Source organism: Suillus discolor, assembly GCF_016758755.1.
Source record: "Suillus discolor strain FC423 chromosome Unknown F5147scaffold_21, whole genome shotgun sequence".
NCBI classification, from domain to species: Eukaryota; Fungi; Basidiomycota; class Agaricomycetes; order Boletales; family Suillaceae; genus Suillus; species Suillus discolor.
Genome location: NW_024541268.1, coordinates 364534 through 383713, shown reverse-complemented (window position 1 = coordinate 383713; position 19180 = coordinate 364534). Strand labels below are relative to the sequence as shown.

General features: G+C 47.2%; 9 protein-coding genes across 9 annotated transcripts; 5 read left to right on the top strand and 4 right to left on the bottom strand.

Annotated features, from left to right (window-relative positions):
• Positions 1-324: 324 nt before the first annotated feature.
• Positions 325-2653, top strand: F5147DRAFT_634469 (cytochrome P450; the record flags this gene model as incomplete). The annotated part of the gene is made up of 13 exons (XM_041432864.1): positions 325-523; positions 582-711; positions 764-952; positions 1020-1171; positions 1224-1336; positions 1382-1487; positions 1546-1797; positions 1848-1904; positions 1958-1982; positions 2030-2152; positions 2208-2221; positions 2278-2410; positions 2460-2653. 13 exons carry the CDS (start codon positions 325-327, stop codon positions 2542-2544), a joined length of 1578 nt encoding a protein of 525 aa, XP_041294015.1. The 3' UTR covers positions 2545-2653.
• Positions 2654-3234: 581 nt separating this feature from the next.
• Positions 3235-5065, bottom strand: F5147DRAFT_772586 (cytochrome P450; the record flags this gene model as incomplete). The annotated part of the gene is made up of 12 exons (XM_041441362.1): positions 3235-3371; positions 3427-3440; positions 3492-3614; positions 3675-3699; positions 3752-3808; positions 3859-4048; positions 4097-4126; positions 4191-4274; positions 4329-4441; positions 4494-4645; positions 4712-4903; positions 4956-5065. The coding sequence occupies 12 exons, from the start codon at positions 5063-5065 to the stop codon at positions 3235-3237; spliced, it is 1227 nt and encodes a 408-aa protein (XP_041294014.1).
• A 112-nt stretch (positions 5066-5177) lies between these two features.
• F5147DRAFT_690148 (uncharacterized protein) lies at positions 5178-5948 on the bottom strand. Its single transcript, XM_041437039.1, has 4 exons — positions 5869-5948; positions 5693-5815; positions 5462-5643; positions 5178-5307 (listed from the first exon to the last, which is right to left on the bottom strand). The coding sequence occupies exons 3-4, from the start codon at positions 5533-5535 to the stop codon at positions 5187-5189; spliced, it is 195 nt and encodes a 64-aa protein (XP_041294013.1). The 5' UTR covers positions 5536-5643; positions 5693-5815; positions 5869-5948; the 3' UTR covers positions 5178-5186.
• Positions 5949-7624: 1676 nt separating this feature from the next.
• On the top strand, positions 7625-8953 carry F5147DRAFT_797104 (uncharacterized protein; the record flags this gene model as incomplete). Its single annotated transcript, XM_041443189.1, has 6 exons — positions 7625-7689; positions 7747-7884; positions 7979-8100; positions 8246-8351; positions 8385-8537; positions 8572-8953. The coding sequence occupies 6 exons, from the start codon at positions 7625-7627 to the stop codon at positions 8951-8953; spliced, it is 966 nt and encodes a 321-aa protein (XP_041294012.1).
• Positions 8931-9839, bottom strand: F5147DRAFT_690141 (P-loop containing nucleoside triphosphate hydrolase protein). Its single transcript, XM_041437038.1, has 3 exons — positions 9719-9839; positions 9455-9657; positions 8931-9400 (listed from the first exon to the last, which is right to left on the bottom strand). Exons 1-3 carry the CDS (start codon positions 9825-9827, stop codon positions 9110-9112), a joined length of 603 nt encoding a protein of 200 aa, XP_041294011.1. The 5' UTR covers positions 9828-9839; the 3' UTR covers positions 8931-9109.
• A 69-nt stretch (positions 9840-9908) lies between these two features.
• F5147DRAFT_690134 (kinase-like domain-containing protein) lies at positions 9909-12160 on the top strand. Its single transcript, XM_041437037.1, has 9 exons — positions 9909-10019; positions 10068-10145; positions 10198-10320; positions 10370-10466; positions 10519-10624; positions 10678-11014; positions 11060-11200; positions 11252-11385; positions 11435-12160. Exons 1-9 carry the CDS (start codon positions 9993-9995, stop codon positions 11679-11681), a joined length of 1290 nt encoding a protein of 429 aa, XP_041294010.1. The 5' UTR covers positions 9909-9992; the 3' UTR covers positions 11682-12160.
• A 125-nt stretch (positions 12161-12285) lies between these two features.
• F5147DRAFT_575172 (cell differentiation family, Rcd1-like-domain-containing protein) lies at positions 12286-13638 on the top strand (the record flags this gene model as incomplete). Its single annotated transcript, XM_041431257.1, has 6 exons — positions 12286-12616; positions 12704-12859; positions 12922-13028; positions 13122-13411; positions 13461-13530; positions 13579-13638. 6 exons carry the CDS (start codon positions 12286-12288, stop codon positions 13636-13638), a joined length of 1014 nt encoding a protein of 337 aa, XP_041294009.1.
• A 1269-nt stretch (positions 13639-14907) lies between these two features.
• On the bottom strand, positions 14908-15441 carry F5147DRAFT_574801 (uncharacterized protein; the record flags this gene model as incomplete). Its single annotated transcript, XM_041431242.1, has 1 exon — positions 14908-15441. A coding segment is annotated over one exon (534 nt), but the record flags the coding sequence as incomplete, so codon positions are not given.
• A 2037-nt stretch (positions 15442-17478) lies between these two features.
• Positions 17479-19104, top strand: F5147DRAFT_690125 (fatty acid hydroxylase superfamily-domain-containing protein). Its single transcript, XM_041437036.1, has 3 exons — positions 17479-18082; positions 18134-18464; positions 18517-19104. Exons 1-3 carry the CDS (start codon positions 17526-17528, stop codon positions 18634-18636), a joined length of 1008 nt encoding a protein of 335 aa, XP_041294007.1. The 5' UTR covers positions 17479-17525; the 3' UTR covers positions 18637-19104.
• The last annotated feature ends 76 nt before the right edge of the window (positions 19105-19180 follow it).

The following is a 19180-nucleotide window of genomic DNA, read 5'->3' as shown; positions in this document are numbered from 1 at the left end:
TAATGTCACAGTTTAGACTCGTGACCAGTCTGACGTACGTCAGGGAGTATAATATGGAGCAAATGATATCATTTGAAGTATCCTATTTCAATTTTAGTGATGCAATGCAAAAGTGAGAAAGATGCGGTACTCTATGCAGTGCGCGAATGAAAGTGTCTGACCACTCGACTCGTCCGTGGTTATATAAGCCAGGCTGGTCCCGCCGAGCCTAGTCACAGTTACCATCAACTCCGAAACCTGTCAGCATGCTATTCGGGTCAAAGACGCCTTCAAGTATGAGCCGAACTATCAAACATGTCTTGGGCTCGACCATAATCCCTCGCCATGCTCTCCACTCATATTCTAGCTTCAGGGATATCGTGCATTGTTGCCCTGGTTGTCCTTTCGCGTCTGACTCGTGGTAGACGTGTGTACCCTTTGCCTTTGCCGCCTGGCCCCCCTCCGTTACCATTGTTCGGTAATGCGCTGCAACTGGATACCAAACGACCTTGGCTCACATATACTGCTTGGGGAAAGACATATGGTTAGTAGCAGACCACTGGCCTCTCTACCAAGCTCTTAAACCTCATGTCTGATCATAGGGAAAATCATTCACTCCTCCATATTTGGGATCGACTTGATTATCATAAACTCTGAGACGGTCGCGCGGGAGCTGCTCGACAGGCGTTCTGCGAATTACTCTACTCGCCCCGTTATTCGCACCAACGAATTGTATGCATTGGCGGATTTCATTCAGTTTGTTATTCATTCACTGACCATACAGAGCCGGAGTCGATTTCAATACTGTGCTCCTGCCATATGGCGAGACTTTACGGCGACATCGCAAGATCTTTCATCAAGTCCTCAGGGCCGAAGTCTCGGTCTCACACTATGAGATGTACTCTCGCCACGCAAATGAGCTAGTGATTAATCTCTTGGATGCCGTTAGTGACCCGCAGCATCAGACTGAAACGTTCGTACCTGATCCAGCGATATCGTAGTGATATATGGTCCAGTTGACTTATCAATCTTTGTGACAGATACGCGGCATCCCTAATCATGGCTGTGACATATGGATATAATGCTCACGGACATGAAGACCCATTTCTTTCCCGCGCGCGCGAACTCTTTGATATTGGCCAGCGTATTGTTTCTCCCGAGAAGGGTGCCTTGTTCACAGCCTTTCCTTTCCGTGAGTGCCTTTATCGACGACATAATGTTGAACATTCAACACAAGGTTGCAGTCGAAAAGTTACCGCTTTGGTGCTTCGGTGGAGCATTTTCCCTGATCGGACGCTGTAGAGAATTAGCTCAACAGCTTTTGAACGAGCCCTTCAATGAAGTGAAGGCACAGATGGTGCGTCTGCGCAGAGCTGTGGATGCCTGATCTGATTGCGTGAAGGCAAATGGTATTGCTTCACACTCATTGGTCGCTGACTTTCTCAGTCAAGCTCACGACGACGCTGATGAAGACACCATGAAGGCTGTTGCGTTGACGGGGTATATGGGTAAGAGTTTTCTTTACGAGGACCAAATTTATCGATTGACGGGAATCCGGCATCTTAGTTGGCATGGACACTGTGAGTCGCTACTTAAGCAATCCTGCTTCTTACTTTGACGTCCCGCAGAGTGCAGCCGCATTGCAGATATTCCTGCTGGCCATGGTGCTCTATCCCGACATCCAAGTCCGGGCTCGTGCAGAAATCGACCAAGCTGTAAAACATGATAAAATGCCGTGCCTTGATGACAGGGCGTCAATGCCCTACCTTGATGCCATCCTCCGCGAGGTCCTGAGATGGTATCCTATCGTCCCCCTAGGTCAGTCCGCAGTAATATAACTCTGTTTGAATGTTCGACCACTTGCACAGGAATTCCACATGCGACATCAAATGATGATGTTTACGACGGGTACTTTATACCCAAAGGTTTGAAGTCGTATGTGTCGAGGTCGTCGTTGACTGATCTGTAGTTCGTTCAGGTGCGATGGTAATGGTTAATCAGTGGTATGTCATGGTGAAGTGCATGTAAGCTTGAGCTGAGCGTGGCTCAGGGCACTCTCGCGGGATGAAGACATATTTCCCGATGCATCGCGCTTCGACCCAAGTCGCCATCTGACAGTCGACGGAACGCTGAAGGACCCTTTCGTCAACCATTTTGCCTTTGGTCATGGCAGGTGAATATTCCGCACTTGCTATCATTTTCAATCATTCACTGACCCTTATTCTAAGGCGTATTTGTCCTGGTAGGATTGTTCGTGGTTGATCTGGTAGTGCTGAGGATGATAAATTTCCTTGGCAGGTCGTTGGTTTGCAGAAAGTAGTCTGTGGACCGCAGCTGCTGCCATACTCGCCGTCTTGCGCATCGATCATGCCAAAGACTCGAACGGAAACAAGTTTGAGGTGAAGCCGGAGTTCACCACCGGCACGGCAATGTAAGTGGCCTAGTATGTATTCGAGAACCTGCAGCTAACTCTACCGAAGTCACCCCGAACCATTTCAGTGTTCATTTGAGATTGTGAACGCAGCGAGAGAAAGACGCCTCCGAGCGACGATGAATTCGAATTAGACTTCGTCTGTACTTAGGTGGTCTGTCATGTAATAGTACCACGGCACAGAGTGACTGGAAGGCACGGTCTTGCGACTTCTGTCTCTGATGAATGAGATCATTACTTTCGAATTCGTTGAGTCTTCAAAAACGTTTCCACAATCTTGTAATGCGGCGCAACTAGGCTGAACACCGTTGATCGGTTCACAGGTCTCTCCCCGTTGCAACATTGGCCTACCTGAATATCGGTCGACCCATGCACTCGTCTGAGATTGGGTTATGCAGCTGTAGAAGCTACAGAAGTCGTAAGACCAGATGCAAGATGGGATCCCCGACAATCCACAGAGAGACCAGTCCAGATGTATGGCCTGAGATATTGCCAATTATTCAGAGTGCTAAGCACCCAAGTGAACCGTATCGCAAGAATGATTACCGCAGCCCAAACTGGATATGCGATAATGTTCATAAAATCACAATAAACAATGCTGCAGCAAAGAATATGCTGAAGAATGCATTTGAGCTTTCGGCCACGAGATTGATGTCATATATATATTGATCACACACAGCGGCACAAACGAAGACTACTTCGAATCCATCATTGCTCGGAGGTGTCTTTCTCTCGCTGTGTTTACGCTTTCAAACGAGCAATGAAATGGTTCAGGACGACTTCCGCAGAGTCAGCCATACATTCTTGAATACATACTAGGCCACTTACACCGCCAAACCGGTGGTGAACTCTGGCTTCACCTCAATTCTGTCTCCGTTCGAGTCTTTAGCATGATCGATGCGTGAGACAGCGAGTATGGTAGCAGCTGCAGTCCACAGAGCGTTCTCTGCAAACCAACGACCTGCCAAGAACATTTGTATCTTCAGCGCTGCTAGATCAATTGTAAATCAGCCCACCAGGACAAACACGCCTGCGAAGATCGGTGAATGATTGAACATGATAGCAAGTGTAGAATATTCACCTGCCATGGCCGAAGGCAAAATGGTTGGCAAAAGGGTCCTTCAGCTTCCCGTCGACTGTCAGATGGCGACTTGGATCGAAGCGCGATGCATCGGGAAATATGTCTTCATCCCGAGAGAGTGCCCTGAGTCACGCTCAGCTCAAGCCGCCGTTTTTTTTTTACATGCACTCCAACGTGACATACCACTGATTAACTATCACCACCGCACCTGATTAAACTACAGATAAGTCGACGACAACTCGACATATATAACTTCGAACCTTTGGGTATAAAGTACCCGTCGTAAACATCATCACTTAGTGTCGCATGTGGAATTCCTGTGCAAGGAGTCGACTATTTTAACACAGTTATATTAGTGCAGACTAACCTAGGGGGACGACAGGATGCCATCTCAGGACCTCGCGGAGAATGGCATCAAGGTAGGGCAGTGACACCTTATCATCAAGGCACGGCATTTTATCGTGCTTCGCGACTTGATCAATTTCTGCGCGAGCCCGTGCTTGGACGTCAGGATAGAGCACCATGGCCAGCAGGAATGTGTCCAATGCGGATGCAACCTGCGGGACATCAAATCAAGAATCAGCATTGCTGAAGTAGCGACTTACAGTATCCATGCCAGCTAAGATGTCGTATTCCTGTCAATGGATGAATTCAGTCCTGGTAGAAAAATTACTTGCCTATGAATCCCATCAATGCAACAGCCTTCATCGTATCTTCGTCAGCGTCATCGTGAGGTTGACTGAGAAAGTCAGCGACCAACGAGTGTGAAGCGGTACCATTTGCCTTCACGCAAACAGATCAGGTTAAATTCCCATCCACAACTCTGCACAGACGTACTAGCTGTGCCTTCACTTCGTTATCGGGCTCGTTCAAAAGTTGTTGGGATAATTCTCTACCGCGTCCCATCAGGGCAAATATTCCACCAAAGCACCAAATTGGCAACTTTTCGACTGTAACCTTATATTGAATGTTTAAAATCATGTCGTTGACAAAGGTACTCACGGAAAGGAAAGGCTGTGAAAATGGCAGCCCTCTCGGGAGAAGTAATATGTTTGCCAATATCAAAGAGTTCGAGCGCGCGGGAATGAAACGAGTCTTCATGTCCGTGAGCAAGATGTCCGTATGTCACAGCCATGATTAGGGATGCCGCGTATCTGTCACAAGGATTTATCGTCAACTAGACCATACATCACAATGACACCACTGGACTAGGTACATACGCTTCAGTGTGATGCTGTAGTAGGTCACTAGTGGCACCTAAGAGATTGATGACTAGTTCATTTGCGTGACGAGAGTACAACTCGCGGTATGAGACCGAGATTTCGGCCCTGAGGACTTGATGGAAGATCTTGCGATGTTGTCGTAAGGTTTCTCCATACGGAAGGAATGCAGTATTGAAAGACCCTCCAGCTCTGCATCATCAGTTGATAAAGAACAAAATGAATGAAAATCGGCAATATATACAATTCGTTGGTGCGAATAACAGGGCGAGTAGAGTAAGTCCCAGAACGCCTGTCCAACAACTCCCGCGCGATCGTTTCAGAGTTGATGATGATCAAGTCGACTCCAAACATACGAGAGCGAATGATTTTTCCTATGAAATTGAATCTAAGAGCTTGGAAAAGAGGGCATGGGTCTGCTACTAACCATATGTCTTTCCCCACGCAGTGTATGTGAGCCAGGGTCGTTTAGTATTCAATCGCAGCGCGTTACCAAAAAAATGGTAAGGGCTGAGGGCCAGGCGGCAGAGGTAAAGGGTAGACGCGTCTGCGAGTCAAACCCGAAGCGACAACAAGGGCAATAATGCACGATATACCTAAAGCGATATTATTAGCGAAGACCATGGGGAAATATTGTAATTGAGCCCAAGACATGCTAGTTCACCTTATAATATCAGTGAATCGATGAGTTGGCAGCTTCGTGTGAGAAATTGACGATCTAATGGACTGAGTATTTGATTAGAAACGTACCTTAGTATAATCAGAAATGAAATGATGAGTGTTTCGTGTGAGAAGTTGACGGTGCAATAGTCCATAGGCCGCATCTGATTAGAAGCACACCCAAATCAGGGATGCAAATGGTAGACTGAGCATCAAAGTATGGCGCCCAGAAGAACATAGTATCTCAAGCATGAAGCTTTGAAGAGCCGAGTCTGGCGGAATAATCAAGAACAAAAGTCAACGCTTGAAGAGGATGCTTACCGAACGTCTCTGAGGGTATCGCTGACTGTCCTTGACTTGTCTAGCAAAGACTAGTGTAACCACCAACGAGCCTGTGGCACAAAGGGCAGACAGATAAGATATAAGGATTGCAGACGTTTGAGTCTGGACGAATGGGACCATGAGGAAGCTGATATGGACAATAAGTATCACAGTACTAGACTAGCATGGACATCGATTTCGTTAACAAGAAGCACAACTTGCGGAAATTGTGTATCTACTATCCCATTCACAGTTAATCCTGTCAATTAGATTAGCACGACACACCATTCGAAAACGCTATCGTCGACCTGTATCGTGTCAAGAGCCTTGCGATGGGCATCGGGAGATCCAGACCTAAGGAGATTTATGACTTGAACAAAAAGGCTTTCCATCTAGCGCTGGAATCTTGGGAAAATGGTGGTCCTGATTCAAACCGGACACCTGGTTGTCCAGATGCTAAAAAATTGGTGTCAGCTAACAGAGTTATCAGGAGATGGGGTGCGCTCACTACCAGCATGAGCTCACAGATTCGGTTCGTATATCGAATTGGAATCAACGAATATAGTATCAGAAGCAATTAGATAACTAGACTTTCGTACTTGGACTTAGCAGAGTACTACACAAGGAATCTTGTTAGCACTGCCTGAAAAGATTATCAACGACTTCTGCTATCCTGGATTTGGGAAATTATTTATTCATAAGGGGCTCTATAAGGTGGAGCAGCTTTGCAACATCGCCAGAAGAAAAGGGTGGTGATATACTACTCTATCACTGCGAATCGTTTTTGGCGCTGGCTAGACCGCCAACTAGTCGTTGCTTACCTGCCTGAGCATGTCAATATGATTTGTTTAAGTCTCACAACAACATCCTCCGGAAGAGAGCGTCTATTTTGAAACAGGCAAACGTGTTATCAATGACAATCATTCATGAATGGGAGATAGGGAAAGGCGTGAGAAAGTGTGTGTGAGAACGATGAGATATATCATCCTAAAGAAAAAACCGCCTGACGTGGCGGTTGTGTTCCTACACGTTATCCACCTATGAATTTTGGCCTTGTGTTATCCACCGAGTTATCCACGTGGATAACTAGATAGATTTCCACGGAACACCAGTCTCTATGATCCAGCGTTTGTCGTGTCATGGTAGTAGCCGAACTCTTTGACATCCTTCATGAGCTTCAACGCTAGCTGTCTGCTCTGCGCACACCGGAAGCCTTGTGGACGAGATACCGCCGGCATCGGTGTCTACCACGTCATGGTGTGTTCATACAGATACTGTTCTTTATTCACTACTGTTCATTACCATGGCCTCATTTCACGGCGTCGTTTGTCTTCAAAAAGGAAACAGGTATCAAATTGATAAGAATAATTTTTGGCGATACAACGAATTTATTGCCACTCCAGAAATTGCAGATATTCGTGTCGATGTCTTGACATTCGGTGCCAAAACTGCTTCTGCTGACGACGGAATCTATCTATTGGATGCGCGAACGACTATTGGACCTATCGTTGATGATGAAGGAAAATCTGTACACTCCCTTGGCTTATTGGCTAACGATGTATTGTGACCTCTTTTGTGTCGTCTTTTTGCTCATTCATGTATCAAAATCACAATTCAGGGCACACCTTCAATATTGTACAATACTTTTCATGAAGCCGCGTGTGACCTTGGATTATTCGATAATTAAAATGAAGGTCAGCTTGCACTCCGAGAAGCCGTCAATTCCCTTCGTACATCAGCCCAATTACGATTTATGTTCTCACAGATCGTACTGGGAGGTTATGCAGCTATGTCACCGTGGATGGAATTTTGGGAGATGTTATCCATTGACCACATTCAGAGGCTCGGACACGAGGTCAATGGTTATAAATTCTCGCTGCAAATCATCGATGATATGCTCTCTCATTCTGGAAGACATCTTAGAAGTCTACAATGAATAAAATTACCTGCGCAACAACCGCATTTGAAGCTCAAAGCGATAACATGGGCCAACGACTGTACGCTGAGCAACAGCATATTCTCGACTGCATTTTAGAGAGCGTTGTATAGCGCAGAAACAACTTCTTTTGGTCGAGGGAAAACGATTTTAGTCAAGGCATATACGGCGTCATCGAATGCGAAGAGACACAAACGAAGGATTGTCCAAGACTTGCCACTGTAAACACAATTGATTGGAAAAAAGAGGACCGAAGGTGTGTCCTTGTTGGTACTGAAAACTCATGGGACCATGCAAAAGGGCAGTTGACGTACTTCGTGTAGGTGATTGAAAAACGAAGAACCTTCTAGGTGCTTGAGTGGCTCCCAACCCGCTATCGGAGCAGGCTTTGCACTACACGATTTCAATCTCGTAGCTGGCTCTCCCAATAGAATGCTTACTCTGAATTGTCAAAAAGGCCTTCCTCGACTTCGTCAGACCTGACGTACTGTGGATATGATTATCAACAATTTGTCTGATTCTATTGGGTAAAGACTCAACGCTAAACCTCGCCGCGGCTCTTGACAAGTTCTCTCTTTTGTGTTGATGACATCTTGCCACCGCTGGATAAGTCGCAGGAAGACAGAGAGGAATTTCGTATGAGCCAGATGCAGTCTTTTTGACAATGAGCCGCAACCAGGCGATGAAGATGCGAATGCGTCGTCAAGGCGTGACCACACTATGGTAATTTGAGCAGATTATAATGACTGAAGCTAGCTGCGTAGTGGTAGCAGGTCTGCCTCCTGCGCTGCCGACGGACATCGACCAGGGCGGTCTGTACGATCAATACGCTGAACAGAAGATAGCGGACAGGGCAACACCTGCGACATGGACTTCAGCTAAGCGCTCTGCCAGTTATTCCAGCATAAAGTCATCAGATTAGTGAATGAGTGCCACTGCCTAGTATTTCTGCCCTCCATCTCTTGGATGCGTGGACCATTACTGATGCGTTCATGTCGGACGCACTAAGACTGAGAGAGTTTTTCGTTCTCGAGGTTGTCATGCTTGGTTGTTGTGAAAAAGTTGCGACTAACGAAAGCTTAGTGATGCGTGCTGAATGCACGTTGTCGGGCAGCCTCGGGCTGGTGTCCAATCAGAATGCATGCAGTGCCTTCGTTGTCAGTGGAGTTGGCATGGGCGAGATAGTAGATGACACCGAGAGAAAGCAAACACCGTTGGCGTCGGCTTTTGAATACCACGGGCGACTATGTGACAGTAAACGGGATGGAAGTGAAGAGAAACGTGCAGAGCCACTATTTACGGCATCTGTAAACTCGTCCCAGTAAGGACTGCCTTGGGATACAGCGATTCCTCAACATTAAGTATTTGAAGGCGGTATAACGGAAGATAAAAAATTTATATGATATAGTACATCCAGTGTAAATATTGATGAGATCATCCCCGCACAGATAAGGTTAGGGTCACGGTATAAATAGAAGAATCTAATCATCCAATGGAGGCATCCGATCCCCACTCACATCTAACTCTGCGTTTGCGATTCTCTTTAACAATTGATATGCTGCATCAAGATCATCATTGACGATAACGTAGTCGACTGAGCCAGGTTCACGAGCATAGTCGATCTCTCTACGTGCGATTGCCAGACGACGTTGGATGGCGTCTTCAGAATCTGTGGCGCGACCACGCAACCGCTTATTTAGCACGGTCATGGAGGGTGGGGAGACGAAGACAACTGTGGCATGCAGGGGCGTTTGCTTGATCTGTTGGACACCCTAGGATATGGTATTGTGAAGATCGGTCTAGAAGGGGAAGTCAAGGAAACGTACTTGAACTTCAATATCGAGGATGCACCGCTTGCCTGTTGCTGCGACATCTTGTACAGCTTGTATGGTAGTGCCATAAAAGTTGCCCGAAAATTGGGCGTGCTCGATGAAGGCGGCCTCAGAGATGAGTTTCTTGAAGTTATCGGTTGTGGTAAAGTGGTATGCTTTCCCGTCTATCTCACCAGGACGTGGAGCGCGGGTAGTATCTTTGGGATGGGAACTAGTTAAATGACAGTGTGAGAGGGTTGAGAAGGAAAGCCTCCGTACGAGATACACTGAACCCAAAAGAGTTTGGAAATTCTTTGATGAGACGGTTGATGAGAGTGCCCTTGCCTACTCCCGAGGGCCCAAATACGACTAGAGGAGGTATTGTCATGGAAGAAGTAATGAATGCCTAAAATAAGTCTGTGACAGAAATTAAATAACTACGCATCAAACAACGTCACACGAAGCGTGACAGGAATATCTGCCTGAGACGACCACGACGGACACAACGCACAACCAAGCTTACTTCTCTTCTTTACCCTTCATATAATACCCTATGGGCGCCCTTTGCTGTCGACCTCAGGTATCCTTGCCTTAACTCTACCTCGAACTAACTCATTCATCCTTATAGCCGGTCGATTTTGAAGGCGACGTTAATCTCTTTCACTTTGTTCTCTTGAGATGTGTCGGAAAGGGCGCCTTTGGAAAGGTCGGTATCTGTCATACCTCAATTTTCGCTGACAAAGCGAACAAGGCTCCAGGTCCGAATGGTCCAACACAAACAGACCAGAGAGTTGTATGCCCTGAAATATATCAACAAGACAAAGTGTGTAAAGATGAAAGCAGTTGCAAATATCATTCAGGAGCGAAAATTACTCGAGGAGGTCAGTATCTTGCCATATCGTCTTTACTTCCCACTTATCCCACCCAAAGATCGACCATCCATTTGTCGTTAACCTTCGTTATGCATTCCAAGATGATGAAAACTGTTTCTTCGTCTTGGATCTCATGCTTGGTGGTGACCTTAGATGTACGTTGCGCTCGCTTTCTTCGCCCTCTTCGCTTAGCCCGTTTCAACCCAGTCCACCTCGAACGGTTAGGCTCGTTGCCAGAGGATACAGTACGCTTCTACGTTGCAGAAATAGCTTCAGCTCTAGCCTTCCTTCATGAGCACAGAATCATGCACCGGTATGTATAGTCCGATCCCGGATCTATTTACCCTTTCATAATTACCTCACCAGCGATCTCAAACCGGATAACATCCTCCTCGATGAACGAGGGCATGCCCATCTCACAGATTTCAATATTGCTGTTCACTTTAGCGAGCGCCGCATGCTTACTGGCATTGCAGGTAGCATGGCTTACATGGCTCCCGAAATTCTCGCTAAACGCGGCTATACTTATCCGATCGACTGGTGGAGTCTGGGCGTCTGCGCATACGAGCTCCTCTTCGGTCGGAGACCCTTCCGCGGCAAGACAAACGCCGACTTAACCCATAGCATCAGCAAAGATAGCTTACGCTTTCCCGATGACGCCGATAAGAAGTGTTCGCGAGCAGGCATGATGGCGTTGAAAGGGGTGAGTTAGTCATACCGCCTACCCTCTTGTGCTGATTTCCCTCAGTTCTTGGACCGTGACCCTTCCAAAAGACTGACATGCAAGCAAAACGATGGTTATGAAGTAATGCAACGACACCCCTGGTTTCAACCGATAGACTGGGCGGCACTCGAAACCAAAGAATTACCACCACCGTTCACTCCCGATGTGGGTCCTTTTTTAGTCCGAATAGTATCCACTCACTAAGTCCCCCCGCAGTCAAAGAAGGCAAACTTTGATGCATCACACGAATTGGAAGAACTGTTGCTCGAAGACAATCCATTAAAGGCTAAAGCACGGAAGACACGAGATGTTAACACGCTGAGCACCGAAATGAGACAAATGGAAGAGCAGTGCGCACTTTCACTATGTTTTTCCTCGCATTCTCTTAATTTGACATAGGTTTGCATCATATGACTTCAAGAAGATGCTCCGGCGATCATATTATCCCCAGAATCAACAGATCGTATCAACCATCACTGCAACTTCCTCCACAGGCGGACTCGTATCAAGTCGACCTGTAACACCCGCAACAGACTCACCGGTCGAGGGCGTCAGCGTCGTACATGAGCATGACGAAAACGAGTTTGATGGCGATGATGTCCGAATGGAGAAGATGCCTCGGGTCCTGGAGAAGAACTACTCGTGATCCACACCCCACCCCAACCCCAATCCGCCAGACGAAATGACGACCGCTGACGATGTATCTGCAAATATTCCCCCATGTACCTTGTCGATATGTACGGCACCCGATTCCCACACATGCCCCATTCACTCATTTCGGGGACCTAATCTTGGTTGCTGTTGCTCACTTTCCTTATCAACTCACTTCAAGTGCGCTGCTCACCGGATACCTTCGATTTGTTCAACATGACACATAACAAGTTCGTTTCTGACACTCATCGCCATTTGTTCTATGAGCTTTCCGTTGTAGTTTATTGGATTTTCTTTGGCTCTTCTTGGTTTTTGAGGGGGTCGAGTCTTTCTTTCAATTCATTTTCTTTCTTTTCCAGTTTTTCGTCTATTTAGCGCTAGTTTGCTGGCTAGTCTGTGGTGGATTTACATGCTATACGACGCCTGGACTTGCGTATACTATCAACCCATTAATAAACGCGATTTGTTGCTGTAGGGTCCCGGGCCGTCACAAAGATAGCTTACTAAGCAAACACACATCAGGGCAATCGCTCCAGCGTAAACATGTTCCTTGCTGTTCACATCCACTGACCTGACCACGCTTTCCAAAAACCATGGCCATGGCGGGGCTCATCTCCCCCAAACCGCTCTCATACCTCCAGCATGCTGGACAGTTCAACCCATACCAGCAACAGCAACAGCAACAGCAGCAGCAGCAGCGCCTAGCGGGGTCTGCGCTATCCGGATACTCCGACACCCACACCCACACTCAGAGCCATACGCCATCCCTGCACCCACACCAACACATCATGGGTCTTCAAGAAGAGAGCAAAATATATAGTCTAGTTATTGACCTTACGGATCCTAATGCGCGCGAGGCTGCATTGCTGGAGTTGAGTAAGAAAAGAGAGCAGTATGAGGAGCTCGCGTTGGTGCTTTGGCATTCCTTTGGTGAGTTTTTTTGATTGAGTTTTGTTGGTTTACTGGCGCTCATTGATGTTTAATGTGGTGTCGCACGCTGATGATTGGAATGTACAGGTATCATGCCAGCGCTATTACAAGAAATAGTATCCGTCTACCCCCTCCTCTCCCCTCCGAACCTCACAGCACACGTATCGAACCGAGTGTGCAATGCCCTTGCGTTACTCCAGTGCGTGGCTTCGCATCCGGATACGAGACAGTTGTTCTTGAATGGTGGGCTTTGTGCTTGGGTTGGGTTGATAGGGTTTGGGCTGACTTTTTGTTTATGACAACAGCGCATATCCCGTTGTTTTTATACCCGTTCTTGAATACGACCTCGAAAACGCGGCCGTTTGAATACCTCAGACTCACTTCCCTAGGCGTTATTGGCGCCCTCGTCAAGGTTCGTCTCTTCCCCTCCCTCTACCCCCTCACCTCCCCATATCCCCCTTCGATTTCAAATTCAAATCCTAAACAAAATCTCACGTACCCCTAGCAAAACGACAATAACACAGTCATCCACTTTCTCCTCTCAACCGAAATCATTCCCCTCTGTCTCCGTATAATGGAAACGGGTTCCGAGCTCTCCAAAACAGTCGCCATCTTCATCGTCCAAAAGATCCTACTGGACGAAACGGGTCTTACGTACATTTGCCACACTTACGAGCGGTTTTATGCCGTGGGGACGGTTTTGAGTAATATGGTGAATCAGTTGGTGGAAACGCAGGCTGTTAGGCTGTTGAAGCATGTGGTGAGGTGTTATTTGAGGCTTAGTGACAATATGAGGTGGGTTTTGTTTTGTTTTGCGGGTAGGCGGGGCTGATTTAATTTACAGAGCGAGGGAAGCCCTGAGGGCTTGTCTCCCTGAACCGCTGCGTGATCAGACGTTCAGCGTGCTTCTCAAGGTTCGTGTGCACTCTTCAGCAGAGAGCATTGCTGATACCGATCAATAGGGAGACATGGTTACCAAACGATGTCTGACGACTCTTTTAAACAACCTCAACGAGCAGTGATGCCCACACCGAAATGGATCTATCAAAACGACCCACTTACGAATGCTAAAAATTCGGACTACTCCCATGAGATCTGATGCTTCTTTTTTTCCCGAACCATTACGAACTGTCGCCGCCTCTCAACCGACTGGTGATTGTATGCGCACTTTTGTGTCTCTTGTACCAACGCAGGCCCTTGCTATCTAAATCTCTTACTAATTGATTATCTGAGTAGAGCATTGCATTTGTATCTACCTTATGAATACCTGAAATCCACCGAGGTGCGGTTCTCGAACGAAAACGGTCGTCTTTGCTTGAGTGACGACGCACTGTGTGTGCACGTGAAAGCTGTGACTGGGTCCACGTCGGTGTTCTTTGTTCTCACCGTGCCCTGATAACATGCTCACGAGTGTTATTTAAACTCCATATATTAGGTCCGGACATGTTAAAATAAGTCCCCGGAAAGCACAACAGCATTTAAACCATATACTACTCAGAATCGTTAACGTTGCAGCTGTGGCAAAGACAACCACCGTCAGTGTCCGTTAACGCATCTTCATGCCTGTCCCAATTGACAAAAACCGTTGTCTGAAGTCGCTCCACATTATCGCACATCAGATTCCTGCACTTCGTCAGTCGGAGCGTGTGTATGCCGACACCACGGCCGGCTCGGAGCACAGTGAGAACCTGCTCAAAGAACAAACGTTCCTTACATCCTAAATTGATATTCTCAAGCTCTAAAACGCGAAGCGATGAATACGCTGCATGGCTCTGCTCACTTCTAACCAGGAGCGCAAGGAGCAAGCCTTGAATAGGGGTGTCGTCCAGATGGATACTTTCGAGCTCTGGAAGGTCTACTGACCCCGTGCGCCAGAACTCTTCTGTAGTATCCATGTCGGGGAATGACACAACCAGATGTTGAATTTTGCGATACGGGACCATACGACAAATGTCAAATAACATATCTGGTTTTGTGATCCATGAGTTGTGTAAGAATGCAATCGAGAGTCGTATATGACTGTCACGAGGGCCCCACGGATGCTCAGGTATTGACGTGCTGAACCGGAGTGTGAAAAGGTCGTGCAAAAGGCTGACACGTACGGACCAAATGACAGGAACAGATTCGTCATGATTCTTGTGTATAGCCGAAAATAGATCAGCAAAACTTTGAGCGCTTTCGATCTTCGTGAGGCTTAGGACAACCCTGACATCAACGGGAAGGACTAGATGTGAGCCTTGAAAAATGGTGTCCGATATGGGCTTAGCGAATGTTGCGTTCCCAAAGACCACGAATTTGAATGTATGAAGCAACGGTGCGGGTAGCGATGATAAGCAGTTCAAAATGCGATCAGCCTCAGGTGGAGATGGACACAACTGGAGAAATTTGATTCGAGGTAACTGTAAAAGAATTTTCTCAAAGCCACATTGTCGTAGCGGTTTGGGATCATTGTAAATGACGACCAGGACAGCTTTCTTCGACCTCTCCAGCATGATGGCTAGACACTGAGCAGAGACGCCATCGATAAATGCCCAAAGAGTCGAGCACCCGAGGGCGGTTTGGCGCCAGTGCCTGCAGACGTGCGTGACCGCCAGACACGTAGGAGCACCGCCAGGGTTGGATACACCCATATAACTCTCCTCCTCTGATACGATGTACATAAATATATCCGCAAGAATCTCAACTGGGAGATGGGCGAGAGTATTCTTTTGAAAGCGAAGGGCGGGCACGGACTCGGATGATGCAACCGTGTCTTCGCCAATGTGAGCGCCGCACTGCTCAATGAGGGCAGTCTCGCTTCCATCTGCAGAAGCAGAAAGTGCCATCGATGCTTGATGAGGACCTGTGAAAGTACTCAGTCTAGTTCTTACAAAATTTCACAGAGAAAGATTACCTGTCGTTGTCCCAGAGTGAGTCTCCATGTGATGTAAGAGTAACGAATTGAGTCGAGGGCGAGTGGGAGTAGTGATTGTTCCTGCAGCTGTCGAAAATGGGAGGAGCTATTCTATTCATCAAATCCTGTACAAGAACAAGTAACTAAATCTCGAAGGATAAAGGCGTCAGCGGTGGCATGACTCGGACAATGTACAAAAGGCGTACTAATAGTGACCCTGCCTGAATTGGTTCCAGGACAAAGAGGCTGGGTGCAAATTTCTCTGGTAAGCAAGGTCGGAGCCGGGTAAGGCTGCGAGCTTCGGCGTCAGTTGCAGACAACTAAAACCAACAGAGAACCGACTCGGATATCAACGGCAGTTTGGACATCGGTTGAGGTCCCAAACTCTTGGGAGAAACATATCTGAAAATGGTAGGCTATGCGTGGAACTGTGACTGAGTAGTATTTTCTGTGTCTATGTAAGTAATCAATCAAATGTATAGACGCGGTTTACTTACGTTGTTTTCGCTATCGCGTTATATTTGCACATTTATTATTTGCGCGTTGCGCACCTTGCGCACTGCGCATTTTGTCGATCGAGAGCTTGCGCGTTTTATTCAAAAGTTTCCGCGTGTGCGCACTGCGCATTTTTGTCGATGATGAGCCTCCACATTTGCGAGGACGAACCTGTAGGTGGTGTTTAAGTGTCAAAGTTTAACATTGTTTCAAATGCATCCCGTGAACACTTGCAATAGTAAGATTCAGGCTTGCCAATGCTAGCGACTTTCAGTTCGAGAACACCACGGTGATGATAAGGTAGATTTTGGTATGAATCACGCTCATAATAGTCTTTCTGCCAGTGGGGTCCAAACTAGCCTATCCAAACATCATCGGTATTCAAGTGGGATTGAGGGACCATCCAGACCACCATGAGTCACTACTGGCACCCGATCCCAACAACCGCCAGTGCTTAGCGCACATGCCCAGCGCATGTCAGCGAATGCTGACGTGGCTCGAACATATGCGAACGACACCGGAAGGCGCCAGAATGAGAGAAGGAGTGGAAGAGGGGGAGAAATAGATGAGGGAAGAGATAGGTTTATGTCTTGGGTGTCTATAGAAACGAGGTAGTTAGCAGCATAAAAACGCACAATACACGCACCTCTGCAGCTTAGAGAAAGATACCCACAATCCCTCGGCTGCGCTCGACACCATCAACCTCCAGTAGAATGTCACAGCTCATTCCAAGCATCACATCCCTTCGAGCTTTTGACAGACCGACAGTGCCTGTTCGAGAAGTCGGCTCAATGTCGAATAAGACATGTTAGGACCTCAGAAGCGAAGAAGGATGGCACTGACCATGTCTTGAGATGATGCCACGATTATTGTTGAATCAGAAGATATTTTGAAACAAGATGTAGTGAAATGACGACGGACGAGTAAGCAGCACATGTAACTTAAGCCATGGAGAACAAGTGTGACTCAGTGTGTATATAAGTCGAACACGATAGTCAACACAGATTTCGCCACTTATAAGGTACAAGCGGTCCGTTGACCTTCGGATATTTTCCGAGTCTACCGTGAATTATAAGAGATGGGCCTGTACGCTACGTTCTCCGTTGTCTTTTCCTCTTCGTTCTCTGTTGAAAACAGCGCTTCGAGTGTCTCAGCGACATCACGCTCTCGGAAGTCCGGTCTGCATCAGCATTCTTCATCGCAGATTCGTCGAGGGTCATAACGAGTTATCCGGTTTTCAGTAATGACTTCTCACTGTGGCCCAGCAACTTGAACACCGTCTCACGAGTGTTGTAATTAGGCTGATTCGGTCACTAGCACATGTGGACTTGAACTTGAGAGTAAACTTAGTACTTCATACTTGCTTGCAGAGTGAGTGAGTGTTTCTTTGTGAAAAACTCCGGAAGCAGTGCCGGTGATGACCTAGAGGCTAGGTATAACCTATATAAGGTTAATATGTCATATCACATCAGACTTTCGAACCCTCAAAAACACGTATTTCACCACATCTGTCGACTCGTGATGGGTGAACTCTTTTCGTACGGTTTCGAGGGACCGTCAACATTAAATTCAACATGCTCATCTTTCCTGACTGGAGAAACCGTATGTCTTCCACCAGTCAAAATCCCATTCTACTTCTCCCTCCGCCAAAACCTATTCGACGGCATTCCAGACACACACATCGCACTCGCTGCCCCCGTGCTCGCTTATTGGCTCCTGTCTTTTGTATTCTATTGCCTTGACATATCCGGCTGGCGATGGCTTGATAAGTATCGTATTCACGAGTCAGAGGAGGTTAAATCTAGGAATCTGGCTACTCCTTGGGAGGTCGCACGAGCTGTCCTATTCCAGCATGTGACGCAAACTGTGTTGGGTTTAGCATGGTTGGCAGAGTCTCCAGAGATCTCGGTTGCGCGGTGTCAGAGCGAGATGGAGGCATTGGGAAGAACACTGGTATGGGTTGTGCGACGTCTTTTGGGAGAGGAAACAGGAATGAAGTTTTTGGAGCTGAGGGGGCCTGGGATAACCCATTGGCTGTACTGGTGGGGAATTCCAGCTGCCCAGATCTTACTCGCGCTGTGGGTGTCATTCAGAATCTGGTTTGACTTCCCTCTAACGAGTCTCCTCAGGTTCATTGTCGATACCTGGCAGTACTTCCTCCATCGCTTGATGCACACGAACAGATATCTCTACAAGAAGATACACTCTGTGCATCACAGACTTTACGTTCCCTATGCCTTTGGGGCATTGTACAACCATCCTTTCGAGGGCTTCTTGTTAGACAGTGCAGGCGCGGCATTCGCAGAGAGCCTCTCGCATCTTTCCGTTCGACAAACTATTTTCCTCTTTGCGTTCAGCACTTGCAAGACTGTCGACGATCACTGCGGATACAGTCTCCCATTTGATCCATTCCAGATGATGAGCGGAAACAACGCAGACTACCATGACATACATCATCAGGTATGCTCCTTCACTACCGTCCGCTCCTGTACAGTGCTGACGACGAGTACAGGCCATCGGAATCAAATCAAATTTCTCACAGCCTTTCTTCGTCCATTGGGATGTTCTACTCGGGACGCGCATGACCAGAGAAAATATTCAACAACGCAGAAACAAGGTCAAGAAATCGTGATACACCGATGTTCCGAATTTTAGTTTTCTTTTCTTCGAATCATTCAATCAGGACTACACGGTTCGCTCACTCCTCACCAGATCCTATGAAGATCCTTAGTACATCCCTCGCGTGTCAGGATTTAATCGAGATCCATTAATTCTACACTGATTATTTATCACTCCTACACCCCAGTGAAAGTCGGACATACGGGTTTCCACCCGCAGCAACGCATATACTGTGGCTGTGACACTTCTTATTGCGTAGATGCGCGTCGGTATTGCGCTTTCCGTAGCTGCGAAAACGATGCGCTTCAACGCTGGTGTATGCTTCTCGATGCATTGACTACTGGATAGTAGATTTGAATATAACTGTGTATCCCTTTGATATTTTGCTGGCTTCGACGCAAATATACGGAAATCGATGCATTGCAACATAGCCTACAATACAAAACATGCCAATAAAATCTACCCGCGCTCGTTCGCGCTAACTCCTCCGTCCAGGATTCTCCTACCCCAGTGCCTGGCTAATGCAACGTGCCGCTAGAGAACTTTGTAGGGTGACC

Coding starts and splice junctions, on each gene's coding strand:
- F5147DRAFT_690148 (XM_041437039.1), bottom strand. CDS start 5,535: ATGCGGCCTATGGACTATTGCACCGTCAACTTCTCACACGAAACACTC. Junction 5,308..5,461: donor TCATTTCTGATTATACTAAG/GTACGTTTCTAA, acceptor ATATCGCTTTAG/GTATATCGTGCATTATTGCC.
- F5147DRAFT_690141 (XM_041437038.1), bottom strand. CDS start 9,827: ATGACAATACCTCCTCTAGTCGTATTTGGGCCCTCGGGAGTAGGCAAG. Junction 9,658..9,718: donor TTTTGGGTTCAGTGTATCTC/GTACGGAGGCTT, acceptor CCCATCCCAAAG/ATACTACCCGCGCTCCACGT. Junction 9,401..9,454: donor TCCTCGATATTGAAGTTCAA/GTACGTTTCCTT, acceptor ACCATATCCTAG/GGTGTCCAACAGATCAAGCA.
- F5147DRAFT_690134 (XM_041437037.1), top strand. CDS start 9,993: ATGGGCGCCCTTTGCTGTCGACCTCAG. Junction 10,467..10,518: donor GCTTGGTGGTGACCTTAGAT/GTACGTTGCGCT, acceptor GTTTCAACCCAG/TCCACCTCGAACGGTTAGGC. Junction 10,625..10,677: donor GAGCACAGAATCATGCACCG/GTATGTATAGTC, acceptor TTACCTCACCAG/CGATCTCAAACCGGATAACA.
- F5147DRAFT_690125 (XM_041437036.1), top strand. CDS start 17,526: ATGGGTGAACTCTTTTCGTACGGTTTCGAGGGACCGTCAACATTAAAT. Junction 18,083..18,133: donor GCCCAGATCTTACTCGCGCT/GTGGGTGTCATT, acceptor GAGTCTCCTCAG/GTTCATTGTCGATACCTGGC. Junction 18,465..18,516: donor ACCATGACATACATCATCAG/GTATGCTCCTTC, acceptor CGACGAGTACAG/GCCATCGGAATCAAATCAAA.